The sequence below is a fragment of the Phyllostomus hastatus genome, unplaced genomic scaffold (genome assembly GCF_019186645.2).
Source record: "Phyllostomus hastatus isolate PE091 unplaced genomic scaffold, TTU_PhHast_1.1 phas_contig_86, whole genome shotgun sequence".
In the NCBI taxonomy this organism is placed as follows: domain Eukaryota; kingdom Metazoa; phylum Chordata; class Mammalia; order Chiroptera; family Phyllostomidae; genus Phyllostomus; species Phyllostomus hastatus.
The window spans coordinates 4,800,516-4,827,276 of record NW_025333977.1 but is presented as its reverse complement, the minus strand read 5'-3'; the positions used below and the strand labels follow the sequence as shown (position 1 = coordinate 4,827,276).

The following is a 26,761-nucleotide window of genomic DNA, read 5'->3' as shown; positions in this document are numbered from 1 at the left end:
TGAGTTTGAAACCAGGTTATATCAGTTAATTTTGTGGTCTTAAGTAATTGCCTAATCTATCTGTCTTTAGTTTCTTCCTCTATAAAATGAGTATAATACTACCACCTACTTCATATGTAAAGTTTCTTTGAGGACTACATTAATTAAAATTGCACAAAGCTCTTAGAACAATGCCTTACAATTAATATGTCATAGGTAGCAGTGAGATATAAAAATTGAGTAATACTAGCTTATAAGGCATTTTTATAACTCTTATTTTTAATTCTAGAAAAGGGATTTTTTGAAAAGCCAAGGTATTCCCCCAGTATGACTTCCTCTTTGATGACTGGGAGAATGGGATGAATGGGAGAATTAACGGGCACACTGTTGCCCTCGTTTCCCAATTTTGCCTTGTCTCCATTAGTTCTTAAGCTCCTCAAGAAAACGCACTTTCCTTATGTGACTGTCTGCTGAAATTACTTCATAATTAGCAAACAAATTAAAAGTTATTTTCTATTTGGAAATATTATTTTCTTACTTGAAATGATGGCCAAGAAGATGCCTGATTTTTGTGTGTGTGTGTGTGACAGTAAGGATTTTTTTTCTTGGCAAGAACACTGAGTTACTTTTGTGAACACTTCTCATCAAGCATACATACCCTGTTCATTCATTGATTGGGCATCTTTATTGGTTGTCTACATCAAACGTCTACTACATGGAAGACCATATTCTAAGTTCTAGACAATGAGTAAAACAGGAGCTGTCACTGGCCACTTGGTGCTGCTCTTTCAGTGAATAGAGACAAACAATAAGTAAGCTTTGAAAAAATACATGGCCACTAACTATCCATGCTATAGAATGCCATAGTAAAGAAATTAAGAGGAGCAGAGAGACAGGGAGAGTTGGAGTAAGAAGGGAGAAGGCTATTTTATCTTTGGAGATTGGGCAGAAATAGGAAGGGATTTAAGGAGTGCGGATGCCGAGATGTGACAATAAACTGAACTGTTGAAGGAAGTGCAAAGATGACAGTCTGCTTGGAGCACAGACCACAGGAAGAGAGAGGGGACACTGGGGTCAAAACTGTGAAGCAGACTTCTGTTCATACAGGGCCTAGGGTGGGATTGTAAGGACTTCAGGTTTTCTTCTCGGTGATGAGGGAAGTGTTCCAGGTAGATGAATTATATTTGCTTTGTTTTTTAAGGATCCATATTTAACTATTTTATTATAGCATCTATCAGTACAAATTCTGGAACAGGTTATTAAGAGAAATAAGCGACAATACAATTATGGCTTGTTTTACTTTCCTGATACAGAAAAACTCACTTTCAAAGAAGTGGTATCGCCTCAAGAATTCAAACAAGGAGAGGATGCAGAAGTGGTTTGCCGAGTCAGCAGCTCACCTGCACCTGTTGTCAGCTGGTTGTATCATAATGAGGAAGTCACTGCTATTTCCGACAGTTAGTATTTTGGTAACTCCCTAAGTTATATATGTTCTAATAATATTGCAACTTTTTAAAGCCTGAATCTGCCTGACCACATATGAAATTGGAAGTTTTGACTCTAAGCATCGATCGACTATTGGGAGAATCTCAAAGCTGTAGGGGTTGGCAAACTATGGACTTCAGGAAAAATCCAGCCCCTTGCTGTCTCTGAGGATGCAGACAAGCCCAATTGTTACATAATGTATATGGCTGTTTGCGGGGGCAGCGTCGGGCCGCTGTGACACAGATGGTTGGGCCTACTCAGTTTTCAGTCGTTACCGTCTGGCGATTTACAGAAAAAGGTTGCTACCCCCTGCTCTATTCAAGAAAAAAATCACACACAGTACAAGGACACTAAGTAAATGAAGCAATTAATTCTGATGCATTCAGTTTCTACACACCATTCAAACATGAGTCCATGAGCTCACTGTACGGAAATGTAAAGTAATATCTGTGTGAATTCTGTTTATTCTGGCAATGTTCTTTCAAAGACACCTACATGTTCTAAATATTATGGTAAGATGCATATGGATAATAGGGAGAAAAGTACATTCATTCAAATTGTCTTTATGATTTTGATGCAGACTGAGCTAAAAATCCGGAATAATACGACATCTGATACTGAAAGCATAATTTGCTTACATTATCTACTTTACCATTGTGCACTGGGAGCACTTTCTATTTAGGATATTTTTCAATGCACCTGCATTTCAGAGAACTACAAAATAATTGAATCTTTTACAAATACTTTTCATCTTGGATGATTCCATTTTGTGTTTCCAAGAGATGAAACTTTTACTGCATAAAGGAGAGAAAGCAGATATCTATTCTTGAATATAAGCACAAAATGTATCATAATTATATTTATGAGTCACTTTTTCAAAATTTGATAATTTTGGACTTAATATTTCAAAGCTTGTCAAGTATTGACTAATACTCTTCTACTATAATAAGTTAGTGAAAAAAATACTTTATCTACTCTTATTTTTTAGGATAACTACTTTATATTTTATTAACAAATTGCAAGAATAAATCATGCAATGTATTTCAGCTTTCACCTCTCAATAATAAAGAAAAAGCAGTTTTCTTATGGTAATTAAATGACACTCTAAACGTTTCAGATTGCCTAATTGTGGGACCAACTCTACCTGTGGTTTATTGTAAATCTTAATTATAACAAGGATTTGCAATAAGTTATAGTTTTTAAAAGATGCATGGAGCAAAAGCCTCAAAGCAGTGGTTGATGGTCAGGTGTAGTGGTGATGGATTAGTGGTGCCTCTGGTCTCCAGCTTACACATTTTTCCCCAGTGTCGGGTGGAATGGTGTGACTCTGGAATTTCATTTTGGCTCTCCATTTGTTTTTGGTCCTAACGCTTAGAACAGCTTTTATAACTGCTTTATACCTAATTCAGAGTCTTCATTCGTAAACTGTGGGTTATTATATTCATTTTCCAAATGGTTGTGAATTTTAAATAAGACATTGGGCATATAATAATTATTTGTTAAATTAATAAATAAAATGTTAATATAGCAAATTCTCTATAAATGACACTTTTTTTCTCATTTTTGTCTCATTGAGATTTTAAAACTTGGGAATCAGTTTCACCAAAATTGTATGTATTCATATTATATCAAGAACCAGAAAATCTAATGTGAAAGAAATGATTAGACTAGATTTAAACATGAAATATAACACCAAATTTCATGGCAGGCAAAAACAAAAGAAGGAAAAAGGATGTAATTTTCTCTTTTACTCTAGGGTATAAAGGATATAGATGAATTGTGAGGAAAGACATACTTGTCTAGTATTTAATATTGGAGGAACTTGCCACATAGTTCATTCCAACAATTTGTATGTTTATAATGTACTTACAAGAAATAATATTCTTGATCTGATTATACCCCACATGGTCTTTTTATTAAAGCTAGTGGAATAAAATTAGTCTCATATCTATGAAAGAAACATGTATAGGGATTTAGAATAATGTGGTGCACCAGGTACCTTTCTGAATCCTTAGTGTGGTACAGGAGTAAAGCTTGGAGGTTCCAGGTGAAGTGATGAAGACTTGAAAATGTCCATCTTATCAGCCAGGCTTTCAGTAGCAGGTGTGTGGCAGATATTCAGAGGTAAAATTCCAGCAGTATATTTGAAGTGGTGTTTTTCTATGTTATTTGTTGAAAGGGGGTTCATATGCTAAAACACCAAACATTTAAAGAGTAAAGGTGACATTTTATTATAAAAGTTTAATATCCTAACATTTAGTGTCTCCCTGATGGAGCAGAGGGATGAGATTATCTTCATTAAGATTTTAAAAGATCTAGATTTGACTATTATTTTATCATAGCATCAATCAACACAGATTCTAGAATATGTTATTGAAGGAAATAAACGATGGTACTTTTATGCTTTGTTTTACTTTCTTGATACAGAAAAAAATGGCTAGTGTGGGTATCCATTCAAACTCAGCCAGTTTGAAAGTTATCTCTGAATTTTCCTAAATGTTTTGATCATTGCATAACAAAGTACACTTTCTACATCATAAGTTATGGATAAACTCATATTTTCAGTAAAACTTTTATGTAATCTACTCCCAGTATAAGATTCATTCAACAGTTATTGAATACCTAATATATGCTACCTAGTATACTAGATGATGGTCATTCATTTTTAACAAGGTAAACAAGTGTACTGTCTTCAAAATACTAATAACTGGTGGAAAACATGTACATAAACCAGTGGAAATAAGCAATGTTGATGTAATAAGAAAAGTACAGTGTTAGAAGATGATAAAGGAAAAAAAAAACACATGAACTAGTTAAATCTGAGAAGGGTGTCCAGGATGGCTGTTGAAGAGCGCAGTGATCATCCTGCGGGAAGGAAGTAGCCAAGTAGGGCGACAGAGAGAACACTGTGTACAGGGGCCCAGAGGTGAAAGGCAGCATGAATGGCATTTTTCAGAAACCAGAATGAGTTCATTATAACCACAGCATATGACTAAGTACAACTAGAATAGCTACACTAATAAAGATAAGGTATTATTAATGAAGGACTAATAAGAGAGGAAGTTGGAAAGGAAGATTGTGCCAAGTCAACACAGCTTCGACATCCTGGCTAAGGAATTTGTAATTTGTCCAAATGGGACATATGTGAAGGGTTTTAATCAAGGCAGTGACATGACCTGGCATATATCTGAGAAGATTATTAGTGCTTCATTGAGGAAAATGAATTGGATGGGAGTCAAGGCAAAGCTCCAGGCACTGAGAACAAGTCAAACCCTAAATGAAATAACTGCTGAGAGAGAATGAGGTTTAGACAAAGTACGGATGAAGGGAGGTGTGATGGGACATGGGCTTGAGCTGGATATACACACTGAGGGAGATGGAGGAATTGAAGTGGACTTAAATTTCACTTGGGCAGAGTTCAATGATTTATAATATTTACCTCGCACAATTAGTCCAATATAGAGACATTTGAAGACACAGCTGCAGCATATCATGTGATGAATTTCAGGTGGAGATAGCGAGCTAAATTTTAAACATGCTGAGACTGAAGTACTGACAACCCTGCCCAGTAGGTACATGGGATAGAATGTTAAAAAGTTCTGGAATTCACATAATGGTCTGGCCTGAAGAAAAATTCAGTCTCAAATTTAGATGGTAGTTGAAGCCATAAGGAGTAGATGAGACACGCCATCAATTGCTGTGGCATGCAAAGAAAAGAGGACTAGGTAAAGAAGCTGCATGAAGAAACAGGTTCTTTGTCTACAACAGATACCCTCTTGGGTATTATTTCTTATCTTTACAGTAATAATGCACATTTGTGTTTTTGTGTAATTGAGAAAAACAGGTAATTTCTAACAGTTTGATGCTTCTAGTAGCCATAGTTAATGTGTGGTTGATTGAAGCAATGTTTTCTTCCAATGTTTCTGCAAACACATATTAATGATCTACTTTTGTTTGAAAGTTAGATAACATCACTGCAGGTATGCATAGGTATGCATAGACTTTACATACCTATTTAGGATTTGATATCCAATTTTCATGTAGTTTGTTTTCTGCTTGGAAAATATATATGTATAATTAAACACATAATGCCATGTATTCATATTTAGAAGGTAGTTACAAGTTTCTGATTTCTTTGTTTTTTTTCTATATATTTTTTATTGTTGTTCAAGTACAGTTCTCTCCATTTTCGCCCAAGCACAACCCCCCACCCCAGCCATCCCCACCTCCCACCCCAGCCATCCCCACCTCCCACCCCTGATCCCATCCCACCTTGGTTTTGTCCATGTGTCCTTTATAGGTGTTCCTGAAAACTCTCCCTGCTTTTCCCTGCTTCATCCCCTCCTGCCTCCCCTCTGGTTAGTGTCAGTTTGTTCTTAGTTTCAATGTCTTTGGTTATATTTTGCACTCAACTTTTATCTCAGACAGTAGAAATGATATCTAAAAAGAGGCCATTAAAATAAAATTTTTCATTTGGAGAACCATTGATTTATGTCCATCAAAGTATGGATTATGCAAATTCTAATTTGTTTTTCTTTCTCTGTATATATCAAGCATTGCCTTCCTCATTACAACAATGATGCCCCTTAATTAAATAAACTTATAATCATTAAAGAATACTACAATTAAAGGATGATTTCTATTTTATTAAGTTAGAATATATGTTATATATAATATTATAATGATCTAGGTGTGATTAGGTGCATCTCTCTCTAAATTTGAACTTTTTTATTATAATTGCTTCTCATCCCAATATCCAGCCCCATGATTGAATCAAGGATCTTTTAATTAACTTTGAAACGTTGTGAATTATTAGGAGTTCTGAGTTTCTCCAGGACTTATTATAAGTTATGCTTTAACATTTCTTGCAGATTGCCTTTCTTTCTCTCTAATATTTCATTTGGTAAAAAATTATCTAGAGGAAAGCATCAGCACAAACCCTTTTTAGAGTTAACCTAAAGAAGAAATAAATATTGTGGTGACCTTTAAAAATACCTTGCATCTGTAGCTTTATAATCCATTTTTTTCTCTGAGAAAGCCTCTTAATCTACACATTTCCATTCTCTATTAATTATCTCTTGCTTACTTGTTTCAATGACATCCTATAGTCTGATCACTGCCCTATTTGTAATTCTACCCAAAACTTCCCTCCTTGCACTAAACATTCCCTGTGACAAATGAACCCCACATCTGACTGAATCCTGAATTGCCCACTGTGGTAGCTCTTCATTCGTCACTCAAGCAAAGTCCAGCTGGCAGCAGGGACACATTCAGTAGTGCATCCATTCAGCCACCCAGGGCTGAGAGATGCTCTACCTTTTTCTCTTGTGGCTTTCATGTTTGCCCGATTTTTTTTGTTGTTTTTGTTTTGTTTTTATCAACCCTGCAGGTAGGGGAAGAATAGTCACCATTGGAACAGTTCCAACAAGTAACCATTAACAGGATAACAGGATATAGCCCAGAGGTGTGCACCTTAAAATAATGGCATTTCTACTTTACCAAAAGGCCCCCACAATACTGGGATATGTCTCCTTTATTCACCAAGATATTTCAAATATAGTACCAGCAAATGGATGATCTTCAGTGATATCTATGGATGCATTAACTAAATGAAGTTTAGGTTATTGCTTTTATGACATGTTTTAAAATAGAACTAGATGTCATAACATTCTTTACTTGGTACAAAGGGAGAAGGTCTTAACACTGCAACAAAACGGTGATGATTAAACACTGAGGGCAGATATATGGAAAGTGCTGTCAGGCTGAGATGCTGCTTACAATAGTCAGGTTATTTAAAACACTCAGTTAATGCATGCCTTGTGACAGCTTATGTTTGCATGAGAGTATGTGCACACGCATGCACATAAAATGGAACCTTGACATAATATTAATGAAGTCTAATTTATTCATTTCTAAAATGGATTATCTTGCATTTAAAAAAATCCTTCAAATAAATTAGAGATACGACCATTTTATATGTCCTCTATGTGACTTGAATATTATTACATCATTCAGCTGCCTCCTCAGGGTATGCAAAATTATTACTTTAATTACTATGAGAGGAAAGATATTCAATCAATTCTCTAACCCTTTTCCATACCCCAGGTGCTACATATAGTATTTGCAGTCAAAATGCTTCCATGTTTACAATATCTAATCTCCCCACATTGTTTTATCGTGTATCATTTCTGCATTCAAAGTACTAAGGGGAAAAGAATAGCCTAACCATTTTATGTGGAAATAAAGCCTTGCATGTATTTTAGAGAAAAGGTGTAACAAGTGTGGAGTGGAAAAATTGAAGTCACAAAATTACATTTTACTTTCAAATTTGAATTTGTTTGTTGATGAAATGTTTGAGAGTGTCACACCAGTGCCATATTTTTAACTCTTAGCAATGTAGACAGAACTGGACTCTGCCTTCAATTACTGATACCGGCTCCTCCTCTTGGCTTATTTTTCAGATCGATTCGCCATGTTAGCCAACAACAATCTGCAGATTCTCAACATTAATAAAAGTGATGAAGGTATATACAGATGTGAAGGAAGAGTGGAGGCTAGGGGTGAAATTGACTTCCGCGATATCATCGTTATTGTCAATGGTAAGCAGAGGATAATGTGTGCATATTTTATTGCTTCATTTTAACAATATGTTTGTTAAAAAGGCAACCCTGTAAACTCAGCACTCAAGAATTCTCTGATAAACAACTTCTGTGTCTGGAGGAAATTTTCCCACCTCTGTGATAGCATGTGGTATGCTGTAGTATAAGCTCAAGGGCAGAGTCCATGACTTTGACATTGTCACACACTTTTTCAAAGGGCCTGTGAGGGAATAGTTGCCTTTGTTGTCTTTGTGGTTGTTGAAAGAATTCCAAATGAAACACTGTAAAGCGTTATACGTTTTTTTACCCACTTTGATATTACATGAAATACTCATTGCTGTCACTTAAACTATTTGCCAGTATTTGCAAGTTTTCTCAAATTTAATGATTGAACCTATATGTTTACCCTTTTAAGCATTATTGGATGTCAATAACTAAGTTTCTGGCATCGTGAGGACACCCCCTTCATCCCAACTCAGTTTCTCCTATTATATCTCCTGCCTTCGTTAATGTGTCATTCTCAGAGAGTGGCAGATATGTTAACGTTATCCTACTTATCTCCATTTGGGTCATCTCATCTGTTATCAACACATGACCATGGTATTTCTTTCACATCTCAGATATACTGTTGTCTCTGTCATCCTGTGTTCCTTAACAGCTCTGCCTCTTCCAATTGTTTTTTTTCCTTGAATTGATACAAATTATTTTCTCTACTCTTGATCTCACAATTTCAACTTCTCCACCAAACCTTTCAACCCTTAAAAGTTTCAGCATTTCCAATTATCTTCAAGATAAAATCAAAACCACTTTTCTTGGCATAGGAAGCTTTTTATGGTCCAGTCCCTTCTCCCTAACCATTCAGCCATGAGCAACCTATGTTTAGCCATACGGCAGTACTAATAGTGACACAACATAAATGCACTTTTATTTTTTTCTTCTGCTTTAAAACACCAAGCAATAAACTATAACCACAGGATTCTACAATCACTTTATAATGTTCTTTTTAGAATAGACAAAATATGAATTAAAGAGTAAGCTACTTCCTGTGAGTTAAGGAAGGGACGAGGAAAAAGGCGAGTTTATTCCCATACTTTCCCCCCTTCCCCCCATGAGTTATCTCTCCAGTTCTCTGAAGAGACTGAAGAACACTAAGAATATCATATAAATCTAGAAGAGTCACTTGGTCTGTCCTTTGTTTCTGGAACAAAGGTAGTTTAACCACAATATTATGCTCTAAGGGAAAAAATATTAAATCTCTGCTATTTTTCTCTTCTCTGTAATTCAGTAGGCTTTGTGCATAATACAATGGAATAGTGGGCAGGCTGGTAGAAACTGCTCACACTCCTGGGGGAAACCCAAGTGCCAGTCCTTCGGAGGAAGTCTTTCTTTCCAGAGCCTTTTATTGTATTGTATTTATTTCAGAGCCAATTGTATTGTCTTTATTTATGAAGAGTCTACAGTCAGTGATGTTTGCGATCTTAAATATCACAGACAGATTTTAGGGCCTGAAGGAGGGGTTTAAGTGTGGAGTTGTGTATCCATATCTGTAAGTATCTTTAATTTCTTTCTGTTATTCTATGTAATAAACAAAGCTAGTTTATAGTAGTTACTCAGTTTGTTCATTATTGCCATAATTAGTGTGGTTAATTATTAATTATTGCCTACTCTGTTTTGTTTTCAATAGCGTTTTTGGCAGCATATGTAAGGTGTGTTGTCATGAGCATGCCCTGTGCTCAATATCCTCTCATGTAAACAGGCATTTGTTAATATATGTAAAGTTCTTTAAAAAGTGCTAAGGTTAAGATTATAAATAGTTGCTTAATATGCAATACATGCATGTAAATAGAAATTTATGAAAATCTTTTTGTACTAAAACATTAACAAGTCTGATATTAAGAAGGAGACATCATCTGGCAGACATAGTATGTTAAGAACTTACAGCTATTCTGCTATTATAATTTCTGTTTTAGTACACTGACAACATGCTCTCATCTGTTTCCATACTAGATTACTTATGTTTGTGTATTTATGATTACATTTCATTTAAAGGAATGGTTAGTTAGGTACGAGTGGGGTCAGTTCACAAAGTTTGAATTGTCAAAACTTTCATGCTCTGCATTCAGACTGAGTTATTTAGCTCTATAGGTTTATATTAATTATTTCGGGGTCCTCAGGAGATGACCCTGGAAGGCCTTCTTTAGAGTCACTGAAGTCAAACATATAACTTGTCCTTTTTGTCTCCGACACCTTGACTCCTCCAAAAGCAACTCACCCTCCTTCCGCACCCCACTGTCTTCTGACAGAGTCCTCGATATAACCTAATCTGACCTCCTCTGCTTAAACAAGGCTTTTTCTCCAGTTCTCATTAGTCACATTTTCCCTTTATAAGCACAAGCTCTTGTGCCTTAAAATTCTTGGAACTTTTCTTCTTTAAAATAACCGTGTTAACAAAATCAACCATCGATTTATCCCCCTTCTGGACGCTGCCGTTGGACCCTGGCAGGGGGCTGCATTGGCTAGTGCCCCCAGACATCTGTGCTTCCCCTCACATGCTGCCTTAACTTCAGCAGAAAATTATTCTGCTCCAGTTTATTGACTCTCATCCTGCTGACTGGCTCTTGTTAAAACTTGAACTCTCTTTAGAGGGATCCTCATATTATTTCTTTGTTATAAAACCTCTTGAAGATGTTTCAGTAAAAACTTTGAGACTGCAAAAATAATAATATTATGAAAACAATATTTTCCATAGTATCTTTTTTTCTTTAGTTACATGGTTTGACTCATTCTATGCCTTCTTCCCAGCTTACATGGCATCTGAGTATTATGTTATGTGTTTAAAGGGAAAAATCCTCTCAGCATTTACAATATAAACAACAATATGGCAACAATATGGCATATTTTATTCTATGTCTAGTGGACATAATTGTTATAGTTAAAAACAAAGCTTTATTTGGGTTTACAGAGTACATGTATTGCCTGTTCAATAATAGTCGTTGACATGTACTGAGCCCTCATTTTGGAGCAGAGGGTTTGACTGTGGGTGGTGGGCACACAGTGTCACGTACACTTCTGATGTGTCACAGAAGTGTACCCTTGAAACCTTGTACCTTGAAAGGTACTGTGGTGACATTAACCAATGTCACCACAGTACCTTTAGTTAAAATAATAATAATTAAACATAATAACTAGAAAATGAAGCAGTTACAAAAGGAGTTATGTACTAGAATTGCAACTGATTTTGGTCCTGAATGATCTGGACTACATGCTGGACCTTTTTGGTTCCTTGCCTTCTCCCTCAGTTACCCCCAAGTCCCAACCAAGTGCTCTAGTCACTGTTTCTTCACAGTTGCTGCTTCCATGCCAAATCCTCTAGAAGCAGCTCTGGTTTTTATCCCCATTGTTTACTGTATGCGAACTTTCCTCTCACATTTTCTCTTCTAATATATACTTTATGTTTTCAACAATTACTTGAAAGGTAACCTTGCTGAGTTCCTCTCTAGTACCAGCAATACTAAAGTTTAACTTTTATATATAGCCTCTCTGACTTTCTTACTGTATTTCTCCATGCCTGTGTATAGTTTTGCACATTTATCTCTTCTTCTCCATCATTGCTCACTGCCGTATGAAGTGTGGTGCCACCAGTGGGAGGAATACGCTTCCCCACCCAATTGATGGTGTGACTTGCTCTGGCCAAGGGCATGTGAGCAAACATAATGATGATTTTATGGCTGAAATCAAGCTTCAAGAAGCATTCCATGTGCTCTCTTGTTCCTCTGCCATGTAACTCACATGACCCAAACAAGAACCTCTCTCACCTTGGGTACCTTAATGAAGACATGTGGAACAGGGCCACACAGTTGATCTGCAGGTGAAGACAAATAATATAAATAAGAGAGCACATTTTTTAACCCCTGATATTTTCTATGCCCTTTAGAATCATTTGTCATTGCAGGAAAGTAGACCAATGCAGTCCTAGTGGTTTTCTACTATTTAAGCAATTTGACACTGTCTGACTGGGGTGAGGGGTTCCTTCTGAAATCAGCACCCTGAGTATGTTTTAGACATTGAAAAACCCCACTATTCTCTAATGATGATCATTTCTATGAATTTTCATCACTTTATCAAAATATTAGAAATCAGCTGAGGATTTTTTTGTATTAATTTATAATGCATTTGTATATTCATTTAACAGGTAAATGTGAAGCGGTGGCTATATTTTCACACTATGTTATGCTCCGAATACTAAAAGAACTAATGCAGCATCTTTTCTTTCAAAACAATTACAGTTTTATCTCCATAACTTAATCAGTTTTACCAAAGTTTCTTACTATCCATGGGGTAGCTTGATACAATAGCATATAAGTGCAATTTTATACATATTCACAGACTGTTTTATAATAAGAAAGGGCATCTAATGTAGCACCAGAAGAGACATTTTGTGTATGGGGTAAATGTATTAAATCTACAGATGAAGAGTGTTATTTTATAGAATAGAGGTAAGTAAGATTGATTCAATATTTTGAAGTTATAGATTACTTTGGGGAAAATTGATTTCTTGACAGTACTGATCCTTCTGTTTCATGATTCCCTTTCTATACTGGGAGATTTTGTACTCATTTTGAATTTTTTCATTAAGGATTTAGTATGATTAATCATTAAAGTCATGTGGTCTAGAGTTTACATTGTGGGAAGATTTTAAAGCCTTTAAATCTTTGAAGAGATAAAGGGCTATTCAAGTTATCTATTTCTTTGTAAGTGACATTTGATAGTTTATATTGTTCAAGGAGTTTGTTCATTTCGTCTAAGTTGCTAACATTAGTGACATAAAATTGCTCACAATGTCCCCTTTAATATCCTGCTAATACTTTTAGAGTTTATAGTGATGTTGATAATTTTATTTCTAATGCTGGCAATTTTTGTTCCCTTCTGTCTGTCTTTGTCTCTCTCTGGGGCTCTCTTGCTCCCCCCTCCCTCCCTGTCCCTCACTGCTTTTTTTCTGAGCAGTAGGATAGAGTTTTATCAGGTGTATTTGTCTCTCAAAGAAACAGATTTGGTTTTATTGGTTGTTTTTTGTTTGTTTTCCTTTTTTCTATTTCATCAATTTCTAATATTATTTTATATTTTTTTATTTTGGGTTGAATTTGATCGTCTTTTTATGTATTATTAAAGTGAAACTTGAAAACACTAATTTGAAACTTCTCTTCTTATGCATATATTTAATGCTCAAGAATTCCCTATATGTGCCACTTTAATTTCATTTCACAACTTTTGATATGTTGTATATACTTTGCCATTAGCTCAAAAGACCTTGTAATTCCCCCTTCGATTCCTCTTTGTTTGAGGAGTTATTAGTTTTCAAATATGTAGGGGTTTCCCAAATATATGGTCATAGTTTCTAATCTCATTCTAATGTTGTCAGACAACACACTTTCTTTGATTTACAAGGGGGCCTCCAAATAAAACCAGAATTTATAAAAAATTATGTATTTATGCTTACATGTTTAAACTTTAGTGGCCTTCAAAGAACTGTCCATTTGATACATTCACCTAGTAAGACTTTTTTCCCACTGCTCAGAACACTTTTTGAACTTGTTGATTTTGATGCCTTTTAGTGCTTCTGCCTTTTTTTTGTTTCACTACTTCCACCTCAGCTACACATTTTCCTTTGAGGACTTTTTTCATCTGGGAAACAAAAATAGCCCCCTGGGCAAGATCGGATGAATAGGGAGGTTAGGGCCCAGGGGTCATGCCATTTTTGGTCAAAAACTGATGAACACTCAGTGAGGGGTGGGCAGGTGCACTCGTAAGTCACCAGTCACGAAATGGGCAAACATGTTGAGACTTCAAAACAAATTCGTTGAAGCTGAACTCAGCCTATCACAGAAACGTCAGCTGGTGCATTGATAAACGTCAGCTGGTGGGTTCCTAGAACACACACCTAGCAGGGAAGCGTGTACTCAAGGGACCCACCTTCCAGAAGATAATTCTGGTTATTTTTGGGTCTCCCCTCATAGACCTTTTCAAATTTATTTCCTGTATACCAGAACAGAATATATATTCTACTTGTTTGGGTGGACTTCTGGTAAATCATTAATTGATAATATTGATCAGTTCTCTGTCCTTGTTAACTTGTGTACTTTGTCAGTTATTGAGAGAGGATTTCTTTATCTCAAATAAAATTATAGATTATTATATTAAATTGCATTTGATATTATGGTAATTTATGTATTTCTCCTTGCAGTTTGATTAGTTTCTGCTTCATGAGTTTAGAAGCTTTATTATTATATGAATAAAAGTTTATAATCACTATGTCCTCTTGATGAATTGATTTCTTTATTTTTAGGATATGGTTTTATTTATCTTTGGTAATTCTCTGCTCTGAAACCTACTCAGATTTTGGTAGTTTTCTCTCAATTATTGTTTGAATGATATTTTCCTTTTTAAAAATTTTAACTTAACAGGTTCTTGAAGGCAGTGTATAGTAATATTACTTTTTCAGTCAATTCTAACAGTCTTTGTTTTAAAATATTTGCACAATTTACACTGGATATTTTATTGATTTAGTGAATTTAAATCTTGCTATTGTTTTCTTTTCCTCTTAAATATTCTTTGCTCTCTTTTCTTTTGTTCCTTCCTTCCTTTAGATTTCTGGCATAATTTATATCAATGAATTACTTTTCTCTTCTGGCTCATTAACTATAATTCATTATGTTGTTATTTTAGCAGTTTATTGTTATAATCTTCCCTCAAGTGATGTTATACCCTTTCACATGTTGAATAACAATACTCTCTTCCAGCCTTTGTGCTGCTGCTGTTGTACATTTTATATCCACATAAATGGTAAACCCTGCATTAGTGTTCTGTTTCCGTGTTAACAAATCACCATGAATGTGGTGGCTTAAAAGAACACAAATTTAATATTTTGCAGTTTCTGTAATTTCAAAGTCCAAGTAGGTTCAGCAAGGATATGCTCAGGGTATGATAGACATATATTAATACTGTAATTCATTTTACAATATGTTATAAAGCCAAGGTGTCAACAGGATGGGAATCTTGCTGTAGGCTCTGGGGAACAAGCTCTTCTGATATGATTCAGGACGCTGGCAGAAGTAGTCGTCTTTCTGCTGTAGGGCTGAGGTCTCATTTCCTCCCTGGTTGCCACCTGGAGGAGGCTGGCCTTAGCTCTGTGACATCCTCCTCTGGGTTACTTCCTCCAGTATCACCACCAGTGCCATAGGTGTTTCTCATAGTTGGACCGTTTCTGACTTTCCCTTTTGCTGCATGTTCTGCTGCTGCTTCTTCCAGCTGGAGCTCCATTTTTAAGGGCTTGTGTGATATTTCTTACCTGGACAATGTAAGATATTCTTCCATTTTAATGTCTATGATGATAACTATATCTGCAAAGTCCCTTTTTGTCATGTAAGTTAATATATTCGTAGGTGGCTCTGTTTAGGGTATCAGCATCTTTGTATGTGTGTATGGGGGTGGAGAGGGTGACAGTATTTATCTACCACAACCTCACAATATATGGTTTTATTTTTGTTTTCTTTCTTTAAATTGTCAATCACTTCTTAGCATGACTTGATTAATAAAGAATATAAGGCTTTCCCTATGTCCACATACTTACCATCGCCAGGGCTCTTCATCACTTTGTGTATCCAGATTTGAATCAGGCATCACTTTCCACACACCTGAATGACTTCCTTTAGCATTTCTTACAGTGCGAGTCTGCTAGGGATGACTAATTTCACCTACTGTGTGTGTCTTAGAGAGCCTTTGTTTCACCTTCACATTTGAAATAAAGTTTTGCTGGGTATAGAATTCTAAGTTGACAGTTTCTTTTTTCCCCTTCCAGCACCTTAAAAATGTCTGAGCCATTATCTTTGGCATAGTTATTTCACATGAAAAGTCTATTCTCATCCCGATTGTGTGCCTCTGTGGGTGAGGTGCACCACCCACCCAGTCCTCCCAGATTTTTGAAGGTTTTCTCTTTATCAGTTGTTTATAACAATTTAAATGTCATATACATTGTTATAATTCTCTTCATTGCTCTTGTGCTTGTGTTTTGTTGATTAATTTCAGTGACTCTTCTTATAAAATTTGGAAATGTTTTAACCATTAGCTCTTCAAATATTTTTGTCTCATAAGCTTTTGGGATGCCAGTTTCACATGTGAAACAACTTGAACTTCCTTCACTCTCTGAGATAATTCTGTTCAGTCACATTTAACTATATTTCCTTCCTGTATTAATTTTTGGGTAGTCTTTCTTGCTGTAAGTTCAAGTAGATAATCTTTTCTTTTTCATTGTTTGATCCACAAATAATCCTATCTCATGTACTTTTTATTTCAGGATATGTGTGTGTGTGTGTGTGTGTAAACTTGTCAACACTATTATAGATGCCTCCCATTCCTCACCTTCCCCTCCATGAAGGCAGAAGGTGGGGGGATATCCTTTTTTTAAATGTCTTCTAAGTCTCTAACATGACTCTAACATGATCAGGTTTTCCTTCAGGTTCTTGAACATATGGAATGCAGTTATAGTAGCTATTTTAGTATTCTTGTCTACTAATTATATTATCTATGTCTCTTCTGGGTCAGCTTTGGTTGATTATATTTTTAGTCATCATGTCTCATATATCTTGCTTCTTTGAATATTTAATAATTTTAATTTGAGTGCCAGATGTGGCTTTTAGCTCTGTAATGTGCTGAATAGTTTTGTTCTTTAAATATTTTTGGTCCTTGTCTAGGAATGCAGATAAGTTACTTGGAAACAGTTTAGTCCTTTCAGTTTCTTCCTTTAAGCCTTATTAGATGGGATCAGAATATTCCAGAGGTTATTTTGCCCCACTTCTGAGATCAATTCTCTATTTGAATACTCTATTTGACATGCATTATGTATTTTAAAATCATTATTTTAGCTTTGGGAGTAGAAACTGTTCTTTGCCGTGCTTGAGCTTTGGAAATTATGCCTTCTAATAGGGGAGGTTTTTCCTCTTGGCCTTAGGGGTTTCCTCTCATGGATGCACACTCAGGAGTGCTCATCTGAAGAACTCGAGGGGAGTTGCTGCAAGTCTCAGGAAGTCATCACTGTGCACTTCTCCTGCCTGGCACTCTGTCCTGGGAAACAGCCAGACACCTTTGCTTCCCCAGACTTCTAGGCTCCCCTGGCTCTGGGCTGCACCTCTGTGGAGTGCAGCTTAGGAACCCTCTCTAGAGAGGAGGCTGGGCAGTGATAGGGCTCACCACATTTCCTCTCATATTTCAGAGAGCACTGTTAATGGTTCTGTGGAAATATCTTGAAAATGCATTTTATACAATGTGTCTAAATTTTTAGTTGTTTCAGGCAGTAGGCTAAATTGGTTATTTATTCTACCGCACTGTTGGGAAGCTACCATCTTGTTTGGAAGATGACATTTCTGTATTTCAGTCTGGTGAACAACATTATAAACAGTATTTTAAGGATTTGAATAATCTATCATAGCAGTGTATTTTGTTCACTGTCGCATGGCTTATTTATACTTAAATTCTGACCTCATACTATTTTAGTCTCCCATACTGTACTGAATTCAAAATAATTTCAGGTATATGTGTATATCTCTGTCTAAATTTTACTTTCTACTTATTTTTAGGTCACTTCCTTTAATTTAATATTTATTTTCATTCCATATCCACATGTCATATTCTCTGCATTAAAATAAGATCATGCTAACTCCTCCTCACTCCCTCAACCCCCTCTGGGAAATAATGAAGAACTTTACACTGCTTGAAAGATGGAATTCACAGGGAAGTTGCTATTGCACCCAAGTAACAAAACTTACAAAGAGAACCCACTGAAGACATGGTGGCGTGCAAGACTGCTCAGGGCTCACCGAGGGAAGGAGCAGGGATTAAAAGGCTAAAGCTTAGACATGCTATCACTTGTGTCACAAGATCGCCTTGAAGATGCAATGGTAGGTCAGAAAGCAGGGCCCAGGAGCGGGTGTTCCATAGGCTGCTCTCTGGCGTTAGAGCTTAGCATATCCGTGCACAGGAAAACCTCCTCCCACCTTGCCTTCAGCGTCTGGCAAACACTTTAGGACATTATACTCATTCTGTTCACACATTTTGCTTTGCAGTTTATTTATTTATTTTTGTTAATTAACTTAATTCTACTCCAATTTTGACACTGAATTGACAGCAGGAATAACAAAGCTACTCGGAAAGAACTAAGGCAATTAACTGAAACATGGCCCACCTTCCCGGAATCTCAGAAACAGGAGGAATATAGAAGCAGTGGGATCTGCCGGTCATGACAGATGGAAAGGAGCAACAAGGAGAAAAAGGGCTTTCAGAATACATTGGGCAGATCAGAGCAGGGAGTTAAAGAAAGGGAAGGACTTGGAGGAACTAGAGTAGGAACAGGCACTCCCTCGGGGAAATTTTTGAGCTTTTCCTGCTTTAGAACCATCAGCAACTGACTTCCCCAGGAGGTGTGGACTGTTACAGTGAATTTGCTTATTGAATCTGTTAATAATTGTTATAAAACAACTAGAGCTTTAAAAAACCCTTATAGGATGTCATTTTTAAAAGTTTACCTATTTGTTTTCAAATTCCATGCAGTAAAATCCACTGTACAGTTCTGTGAGTTTTAATATATGTATCAATTCCTGTAACCACTAGTAGTCAGTATACAGAATGCTCATCACCTCCTCTCTTTTATGTTTTCCCACTGTAGTCACAACCTCCTGTGTCTTCTGAAACCACCACTGTTTTTCCTGCCACTATAATTTTGCCTTTTCAAGTGTCATATAAATGGAATAACCCAAAATGTAATTTTTAAAAATGTCTCATTTTATCATCATAGTGCCTTGAGAATCAGTGAAGTTGTTACATGTGTCCACTGTTTGCAATTATAAATAGAATTGCTATAAATCTCGGTGTGTGCAGTTTGCTACGTGACCTTAAATTCATTGATCTAAGCAGCAATTTTCAACTGGTGTGTCACAATAATTTTTAAAACACGCAATGCCTGCCCTGGCTGGTGTGGTTCAGTGGAATGAGTGCTGGACAGTAGACTGAAAGGTCGCTGGTTCAATTCCTGGTTAGGGCACATGCCTGGGTTGTGGGCCAGGTCCCCAGTTGGTGTGGAAGAGGCAACTGATTGCTCTTTCTCTCCCTCTACTTCTCTCTCCTTTCCCCTCTCTTTAAAAATAAATAAATAAAATATATTTTTTTAAATGTGCAATACCTGACCACGCATACTTAGTTAGGGTTACTGAACTCTCTTCCCTTAGATTATCAAATAAAAAAGTGACACCAGTCAGCAGGGCAATAGTCGTCTATTGTGAATGAATCAAAGTTGCATGCATTTTCATTCAGATGGGCAAAAATATAATATATATTTGTGGTGTGCCACAGAACTTTAGTAATTAAAGTGCATGTGCCATGAGATGAAAATGGTTGAACCTTGCTGATCTAGGGTCAATACTTAGGAATAGGATTGCAGGGCCATAAGGTGAGTGTAGGTTGAACTCCATAAGAAACTGCTGAACCATTTTCCACAATGGCTGTAGAGTTTTGAATTTTCCCCAATAAGTCATGAGTTCAACCTGTACCTCATTCTCACCAGCACTTGATGTAAATTCTTGATTTTTTGTTTTTAATTTTACACGTAACAACAAACAAGTAGTAGACCTGGATGGTTTTCCTTTGCATTTCTTCACTGGTAATGCAGAGTCATTATGCAAAGATGAAGGATATGCAAAGATGAGCGTCTTGTCCTGTGCTTGTGTCTGGTCCGTGTGTCCTCTTCAGTGAGACGCCTCTGCGTGCCTCTGCCCCTGTTCTGAACGGACGATTTTCTTTTTCCGCTCTTGGAGTCTGACTGTTGCTTATAAAAACGTTATAAATGCATTTTTGCTTCCAGACATCTTATTTAGTGATGTGTTTATTCAAGTGTTTACACATTTTCTTATTGTCGAATTTAGAATTTTAAAATACGTATTTTGGATAAAATTCCCTGTTCAAGTACTTACTTGTAAGTACTTTTGTTCCCATGTTGTCGCCTTTGTTTTCTTCTCTCTTTTGTTTTGTAGGTTTGTCTTATTCTTTTTTTATATATTCATTTGCAATTTAGTTAAGTACTGCCAAATTCCTTTCCAAAAAGGGTTTACCAATTTATTCACAAACAGTGATTATTTTCCTGCATCCTCACTTATAGTACATATTTCATTCTCTTAATTTAAAGTGCTATTCAGAAAGCAAAGCATTTTTATTTTGAAGAAGTAGAACTATTAATCATTTTCTTTTATGGTTCGTTATTTTGGTGTCATGCCCAAGAATTCTTCATCTAACCTCAGGCCACGAAGATTTTTTTCCCATGTTTTCTTCTGTGAGTTTTATAAATTTTATGTTGTTGATCCATTTGTCATTCATTTATGTATAAGGAGTGAGTTTGTGGTCAGGTTCATGTATTTACAGATGGATATTCAGTTGTTTAAAAACCGTTATTAAAAGACGATTGTTTCTACATTGGACTTTGTAAAGTAAAAACTGGTTGTATTTGCGTGAGTCTATTTCTGAACTCCTTTCCTTTCCACTCACTGTCTTTGTGTCTGTCCCTGCACCGTTATCCCATTGCCCTAGTCCCTGTATCTTTGCATTCACCTTAAAATCAAGTAGTATACTTCCTATGACTGTTTTTCTTTAACAAAAATGTTTTGGTTAAATTACCATTGTAATGCTGGCCTTATACATGATTCGAGAAATATTCTATTTAATTTAATTTTGGAAGGGATTGTATAGAAAAGATACTATTTCATTATTATTATTATTATTATTATTATTATTATTATTATTATTATTATTATTTTAATCATTGTTCAAGTACAGTTTTCTCCCTTTTACTCCCAATCCAGCGATACTGTTTCTTTAAACATTTGATAAAGTTCACTAGCTAAACCATCTGATTCTAGAGGTTTTCTTTCAGAAGGCTTTAATTCCCTTAACAGTTAACAGGATATTGGAGTTAACTGTTTCATCTGAAGTGAGCTGACTTAACTTTATTGTTTTCAAGGAAGTGGTCTAAGTCTTCAACCTTGGTGAATCTGTATGCAAGATTTGGCTGCATCATTTCTTAGCCTTTTACTGTGTTTGAAATCTATAGTTAAACTCCTTCTTGGATTCCTGATATTGGTAATCTGTGTTACCTCTTCTTTATTCCTAATGTATCTTACTATAGGTTTATTCATTGTATTATTGTTTCAAAGAACCTTTGTTTGTTTCTTTATATACTCTATTCTTTTTCCATATATATTTTTTCATTGTATCTGTTCTTGATTTTATTATTTTTCCTTATGATTAATATGGATTTATTTTGTCTTTTTTCTCATTTCTTAAGCTTCAAAGTCACAAAGAGTGATTTTTGAATCTGCCTAGGTCTCTTTTCTTATCTCTCAATTTTGCTTCACATATTTCGAACCTCGTTTGTAAGGTGAATGCATATGTAGGATTGCCATTCAATTCTGGAAAAGTGGCTCTTTTATTATTATGTAGTCCTTCACTTGATATTATGTATTGTTATTCCCCCTGAAATCTGCTGTCATTGACATTAATTTTAAAATATATTTTTTTATTGTTTAAGTACAGTTGTCTCCATTCTGCCACACTTCTTATAATTAGTGATGGGATGATAGATATGTTTTGATTTTTACTTTATCTACATTAAGTTTTAAATGACCTTTCAATAGACAAACAGAAGTTGGTTATTTTTATCCATTTTGACAGTATATATCTTCTTACTCATGAAATTAGACCCTTTTGCACTTAATTTAAATCTGCAAGTTTTGTTCTTTTTTCAGTTTGAATATTTTTGAAAGTAAAACTTTAGTTATAATATCTATTTATTTTTAAATACATTGCATGTCTTCGCAGAGACTGTTTACCTTTTCACTAATTTCTAGATGATTCACTCTTAACTCTTTGGAAAAATTTTAAAATAGTTTCTTTAAAATAGTTTTTAGATAATCCAATGTCTCAAAATGCCACTGGCCTTTTCAATTAACATGATCTATTTCTAATTCTTCATAAACAAAAAATAGATTATATCATAGGTTTTGAATATCATGTTTTGAGATTCTGGGTTTTATTTCTTTATCACAATGTCCTTCATGTTCATCTCTGTTGTGGTATTGTACGAATTCCCTTTCTTTTTAAGGATGAATATTATTCCACTTCATGCATGTAACACATTTGCTTATCATTGATGGAAATGTGCGCTGTTCCCACTATTTAAATGTGAATAATGCTTCTTTGAACAAGGATGTACAAATACATCTCTTCGAGACCCTGCTTGTAGCTCACCTTGCATTCCTTTTCCTGGGAGCTGCAAGCCTTCAATAGGCTCCAGAGCTCCATCGTAGTTATAGGAGACAGATTCTGCCAGTGCCGTTGTTGTTTAGGTGGGAAATGTGTGCCTACCTAGCACTCCCTACTCCACCACTTTCTAAAATTACACTTATGTTAATTTCTAAGTGTCACATGCACTGAAAAGACAGAACACAAAAAGGTAAACAAGAAACGATGGTGTCTTAAGTTTAGAAGTTCTCCGCCAGAGAGAAGATCTACATGTAAATTTATTTGTTAATATTTATTTAGACCAGCTCTGAATAATCAATTAATTGCTGAAGAGTGGTTTTCTAGACAGTAGTAGAGATGCAATTCTATTCTCATTCTATATAAATCTGAAGGGATTTTTGGAGCTCATTAATCTGAACAACATAGGTATTCCATAGTTAGTATCATCTTCTTTTGAGAAAAAAAAAACTATCTGAAGAGCAGTGAATAGAGGCAGACTGCACTGCACGACAAAGAAAACGTAGGGAGTGCTGATGCCGTGTTGGTGGAAGGGGATTAAGCTGTCCAATGAATGGTATCCTTGGTGCCTATGCAACCAATGAGGTGAGTTGTAACGTGAAAGTGTGTCAAAGCCTCCTTAGAATGTGACAGCTCTGGAGCTTCTTCCCTTCCCTGCACGTCCTCATGTGTCTTGAAGCTAAAATGTGAAAACATAAATTTACCAGAAAGCACTGCCTACTTAACATCCACAGAATGTAAATCTTTGTAAAGTTATTAAAACTGAATGTTTCAGGTAAAGTCAAACACACACAAAAAGTCTTTTTAAAAAGTTAAAATACTAGTAGATATGGGACTTATGAGAGAAAATACATTTGAATGAAATATAATTGTAACCGATTTTAAAATGACTTAATCCAACTCCAGAGCAAACGTATAACCAATGAGGTAAATATACATACAAATACTCTCTAGTCTAAAACAGTGGCTAAAAATCTCCCTGAATGTCTTGGCCATCTCCACAAATTTAGCATTTCCATTTTTGAGCATCTCCACAAATTTAGATGCCATCATTCCTCAGAATAATTATAGAATTGTTCTTCATAGTACTTCATAAATGTATACTATTTTTGAGCATCTCCACAAATTTAGATGCCATCATTCCTCAGAATAATTATAGAATTGTTCTTCATAGTACTTCATAAATGTATAGTATTAATATTGTTCTGCTAATCTATACTGCAAGAACACATATTTCATTAGCAGAGTCAATGTATCATAAAATGCAAACATTAAGATTTGTCAGTTCTTACAGATTATCCAGTGTACACAAGTGCAATTTCTACAAAGAAGATTAAATAAAGTATAAGTAACTTGTTGAGGTTAGTAATAGTAATGGGACAACCACCAGAGCATGTAATTCTCCATTTGGAAGTGTTTCTGTCTACACAAATGCTTTACTCTAGAGAGAATTTCTATTAAAGAGTTTATTTTCATTATAATTATCTAATGAGTTAAAATCTTCACTGTTGTAATAAAAATAGTCATAGTAGACTTACAGCTACATTTATAATAACCAAATGAAAAACAATACATTTTTATTGTGATGTTCTTTTTTCATAATTACAAGAAAAAGCAAACAGGACACAGAAAGTTAAATTTCAACATATTTAAAATTCAGACAATATCTAAAAATTAGTCCATTCTATTATAATAGTAATTATTGTGTTACTTTAAAACACCATGTCAGATCATGCCCATTGCATCAATTTTTGTGAGGGCAGAACTTGATTTATTGTGACTAGTTGCTAAGATACATAGCAGTTTCTCTCCCCACTATCAATGGCGATAACACTGCCCTGAATGCTATTGTAGAGTTGTTTGATTATAATCACACTGGTAAATGCCTGCCTTGCCAAGTTGTTTAGTATATGTAAAAAAACACTAAATACATTGATATAATTAATTTGGGGAATATCATTTTGTCATATTCAATTGAAAACCATGAATGTGTTCATTAAATCTAAATTTATGCTGTACTCTGAAATTTAGCTTCTATTATGGATGTTATTGATTTGTTTATTGCAAATAGTGCATTTCGGTAACAGTTTCAACATGTCCAGAATGTGCAGCATTTACAGTTTTGCAATGTAATTAGTTAGAAATTGGAGAAGCTTAATTTTAAAATTGAATTGTTCATGAAAATCTATTTCATACTCACTATGGCTTGAGCAGTTTCTCTTTATCAAATGCTCCATAGTTGTTTAAAGAAATTAAATGCAGTTAATCAGAGAATACATTATAGTTTGACACCTAATTTGAAAGCCTTGTCTTTGAAGCAGTGAATGATTACTTATAGAATTACATATAGCAATGAAAATCCAAATAGGAAATCCGTTTATGCTCCTAGTAGATCTTGGTATTGCTGTAAGTCACGGTGCAATACTCCGTCTTCTTGTGAGCAGTATTTTATAAAAAGAGTATATATACACACACATACATACCTATATGTCACAATGCACATATATTCATGCATACATACATACATATATACTAAAATGTTTATTTGGCGTTTTGTCGTTTAGTCTACTTTGATGGATTGAAATAGTAAAATAGTGCTAGAGTGAATTACCTCATTATTCCATTCTACATCAGAAGGTAAATTAGTGACCCGAAAGTCATTTGACTCCACAGCCAAGTTGGTCCTAGTGATAAGGACAGATGCTGACTGTCAAGTTTTAAAGCTCAGCCTTAACGACAGCAGAAAGCATTGGTAAAAATGTCCCAGTGGCATCGGAGAAAGGTTTCTCATCTCTGTTTATCTGTGTCCACCTGTTTCAGTGCCACCGGCCATCACGATGCCTCAGAAGTCCTTCAACGCTACCGCAGAGAGGGGAGAAGACATGACGCTCTCCTGCAGGGCCTCCGGCTCCCCGGAGCCCACCATCTCTTGGTACAGGTGGGTTGTGCACCCACGCCCCTCCGGCCCCCGTCCTTTGTCATGCTCAAGAAGAAAATGCTTGTGATCTTACCCTTCTGTCAGGACGGAAAGCATATTTTATGAATTTTATTCAAAAAGGTATCATGCGTTTGTTTTCAGTCACCTTGGTTAGATTAAACTGTTAAAGAGATGAACACAATGACATAACCCAAGTCAAAGGTGCACCCAGAGCCCTGGTCATTCTGTCTATGAGGCATGTTTTTTTTTTATTATTCATTTATTTCTAAGGGTACACTTTGTATTTCTTACTTTTCATTTTTAAACTTTATTTTTAATTTTGTCTTAATTACAGTTGAAATTATCTTATTTTATATTAGTTTCAGGTGTATATATATATATATATATATATATATATATATATATATATAGCACAGCAATAAGACAATTATGTAATTTACAAAGTAATCTCCCAATAATTCAGGTGCTCACTTGGCACCACATACCTTATTATAATATATTGATATTCCCTGTGTTGAGTCTAACATCCCCACAGTTATTTTGTAACTAACAATTTGTAGTTCTCCATCTCTCAGCTTTTTCACCTATTCCCCCAAACTCCCTCTCCTCTGGCAACCATCAGTTTGTTCTCTGCATGTATCTGTCTATTTCTGTTTTTTTTTAATTTGTTTTTTATTCGTTTGTCTCATCCAACCAAGAACTCTGTCTTCCAACTCAGATACAGTGCCTGGCTGTGTCTAGGTTCTCCTACCAGCTGTGGCCTGCCGACTGTCTTCAGGTAGAGGCTGTGAGGGCCCTCAGAGTTCACTGTCATGTACTACTTACTGACCGATGTTTGTAACTGTTACTTAATATGTGTGTACAGGGTTTTACTTTTTGAAATGCGTGGGTATGTCTATCCCTGTTACTACATTATAGTAAAAAGTGGAATTGTTTCCCCTTCTCTGTCATTTCCATTAATTCATTAAACTTAACCCCTATTTACGTGTGCCTGGAAAAGAGACACTTAGAGAAATAGTTTGAGTTTCAAAGGATGGGCTCATGGAATGCCATTCAAATCCTTCAGGAGTTTTTCTCAGACAATGGCATTCCACAGAAATGGATTGTGAATAACAATGTGTGATTCTAACAGGTTTGTTGGCAGAGAGGTATGAAGAACTATCGCTTTTTTTGTTATCCTTTAATGATATTTTTAAATTGAGCTTTTTTCTTTTTCTTTTCCTTTTTTTTGGAGGGGCTTTAATCTGGGGAGTGGATTTATTGGCTCAAATAGCTGAACGTTCACAGGTTGCTCAGGGCTCACATGCAGTCGGACTGGGACTACATGTGTATGACTGCATTTCTTTCGCCTTCGCCCTCTTAGGTGTTTTGGCCTTGTCCTCATGCCAGCTGCCCTCATGGCCACAGA

General features: G+C 35.6%; 1 protein-coding gene across 2 annotated transcripts in view; it reads left to right on the top strand.

The window, feature by feature from the left end:
• Window positions 1-26,761, top strand: part of NCAM2 (neural cell adhesion molecule 2) — a 416,937-nt gene that overhangs the window by 239,499 nt on the left and 150,677 nt on the right. For both annotated transcript variants that reach the window (XM_045851671.1, XM_045851672.1), the window contains exons 4-6: window positions 1,293-1,436; window positions 7,926-8,063; window positions 25,236-25,353. In XM_045851671.1, coding sequence (XP_045707627.1) covers window positions 1,293-1,436; window positions 7,926-8,063; window positions 25,236-25,353 — 400 coding nt within the window. The remainder of the gene's footprint in view (window positions 1-1,292; window positions 1,437-7,925; window positions 8,064-25,235; window positions 25,354-26,761) is intronic.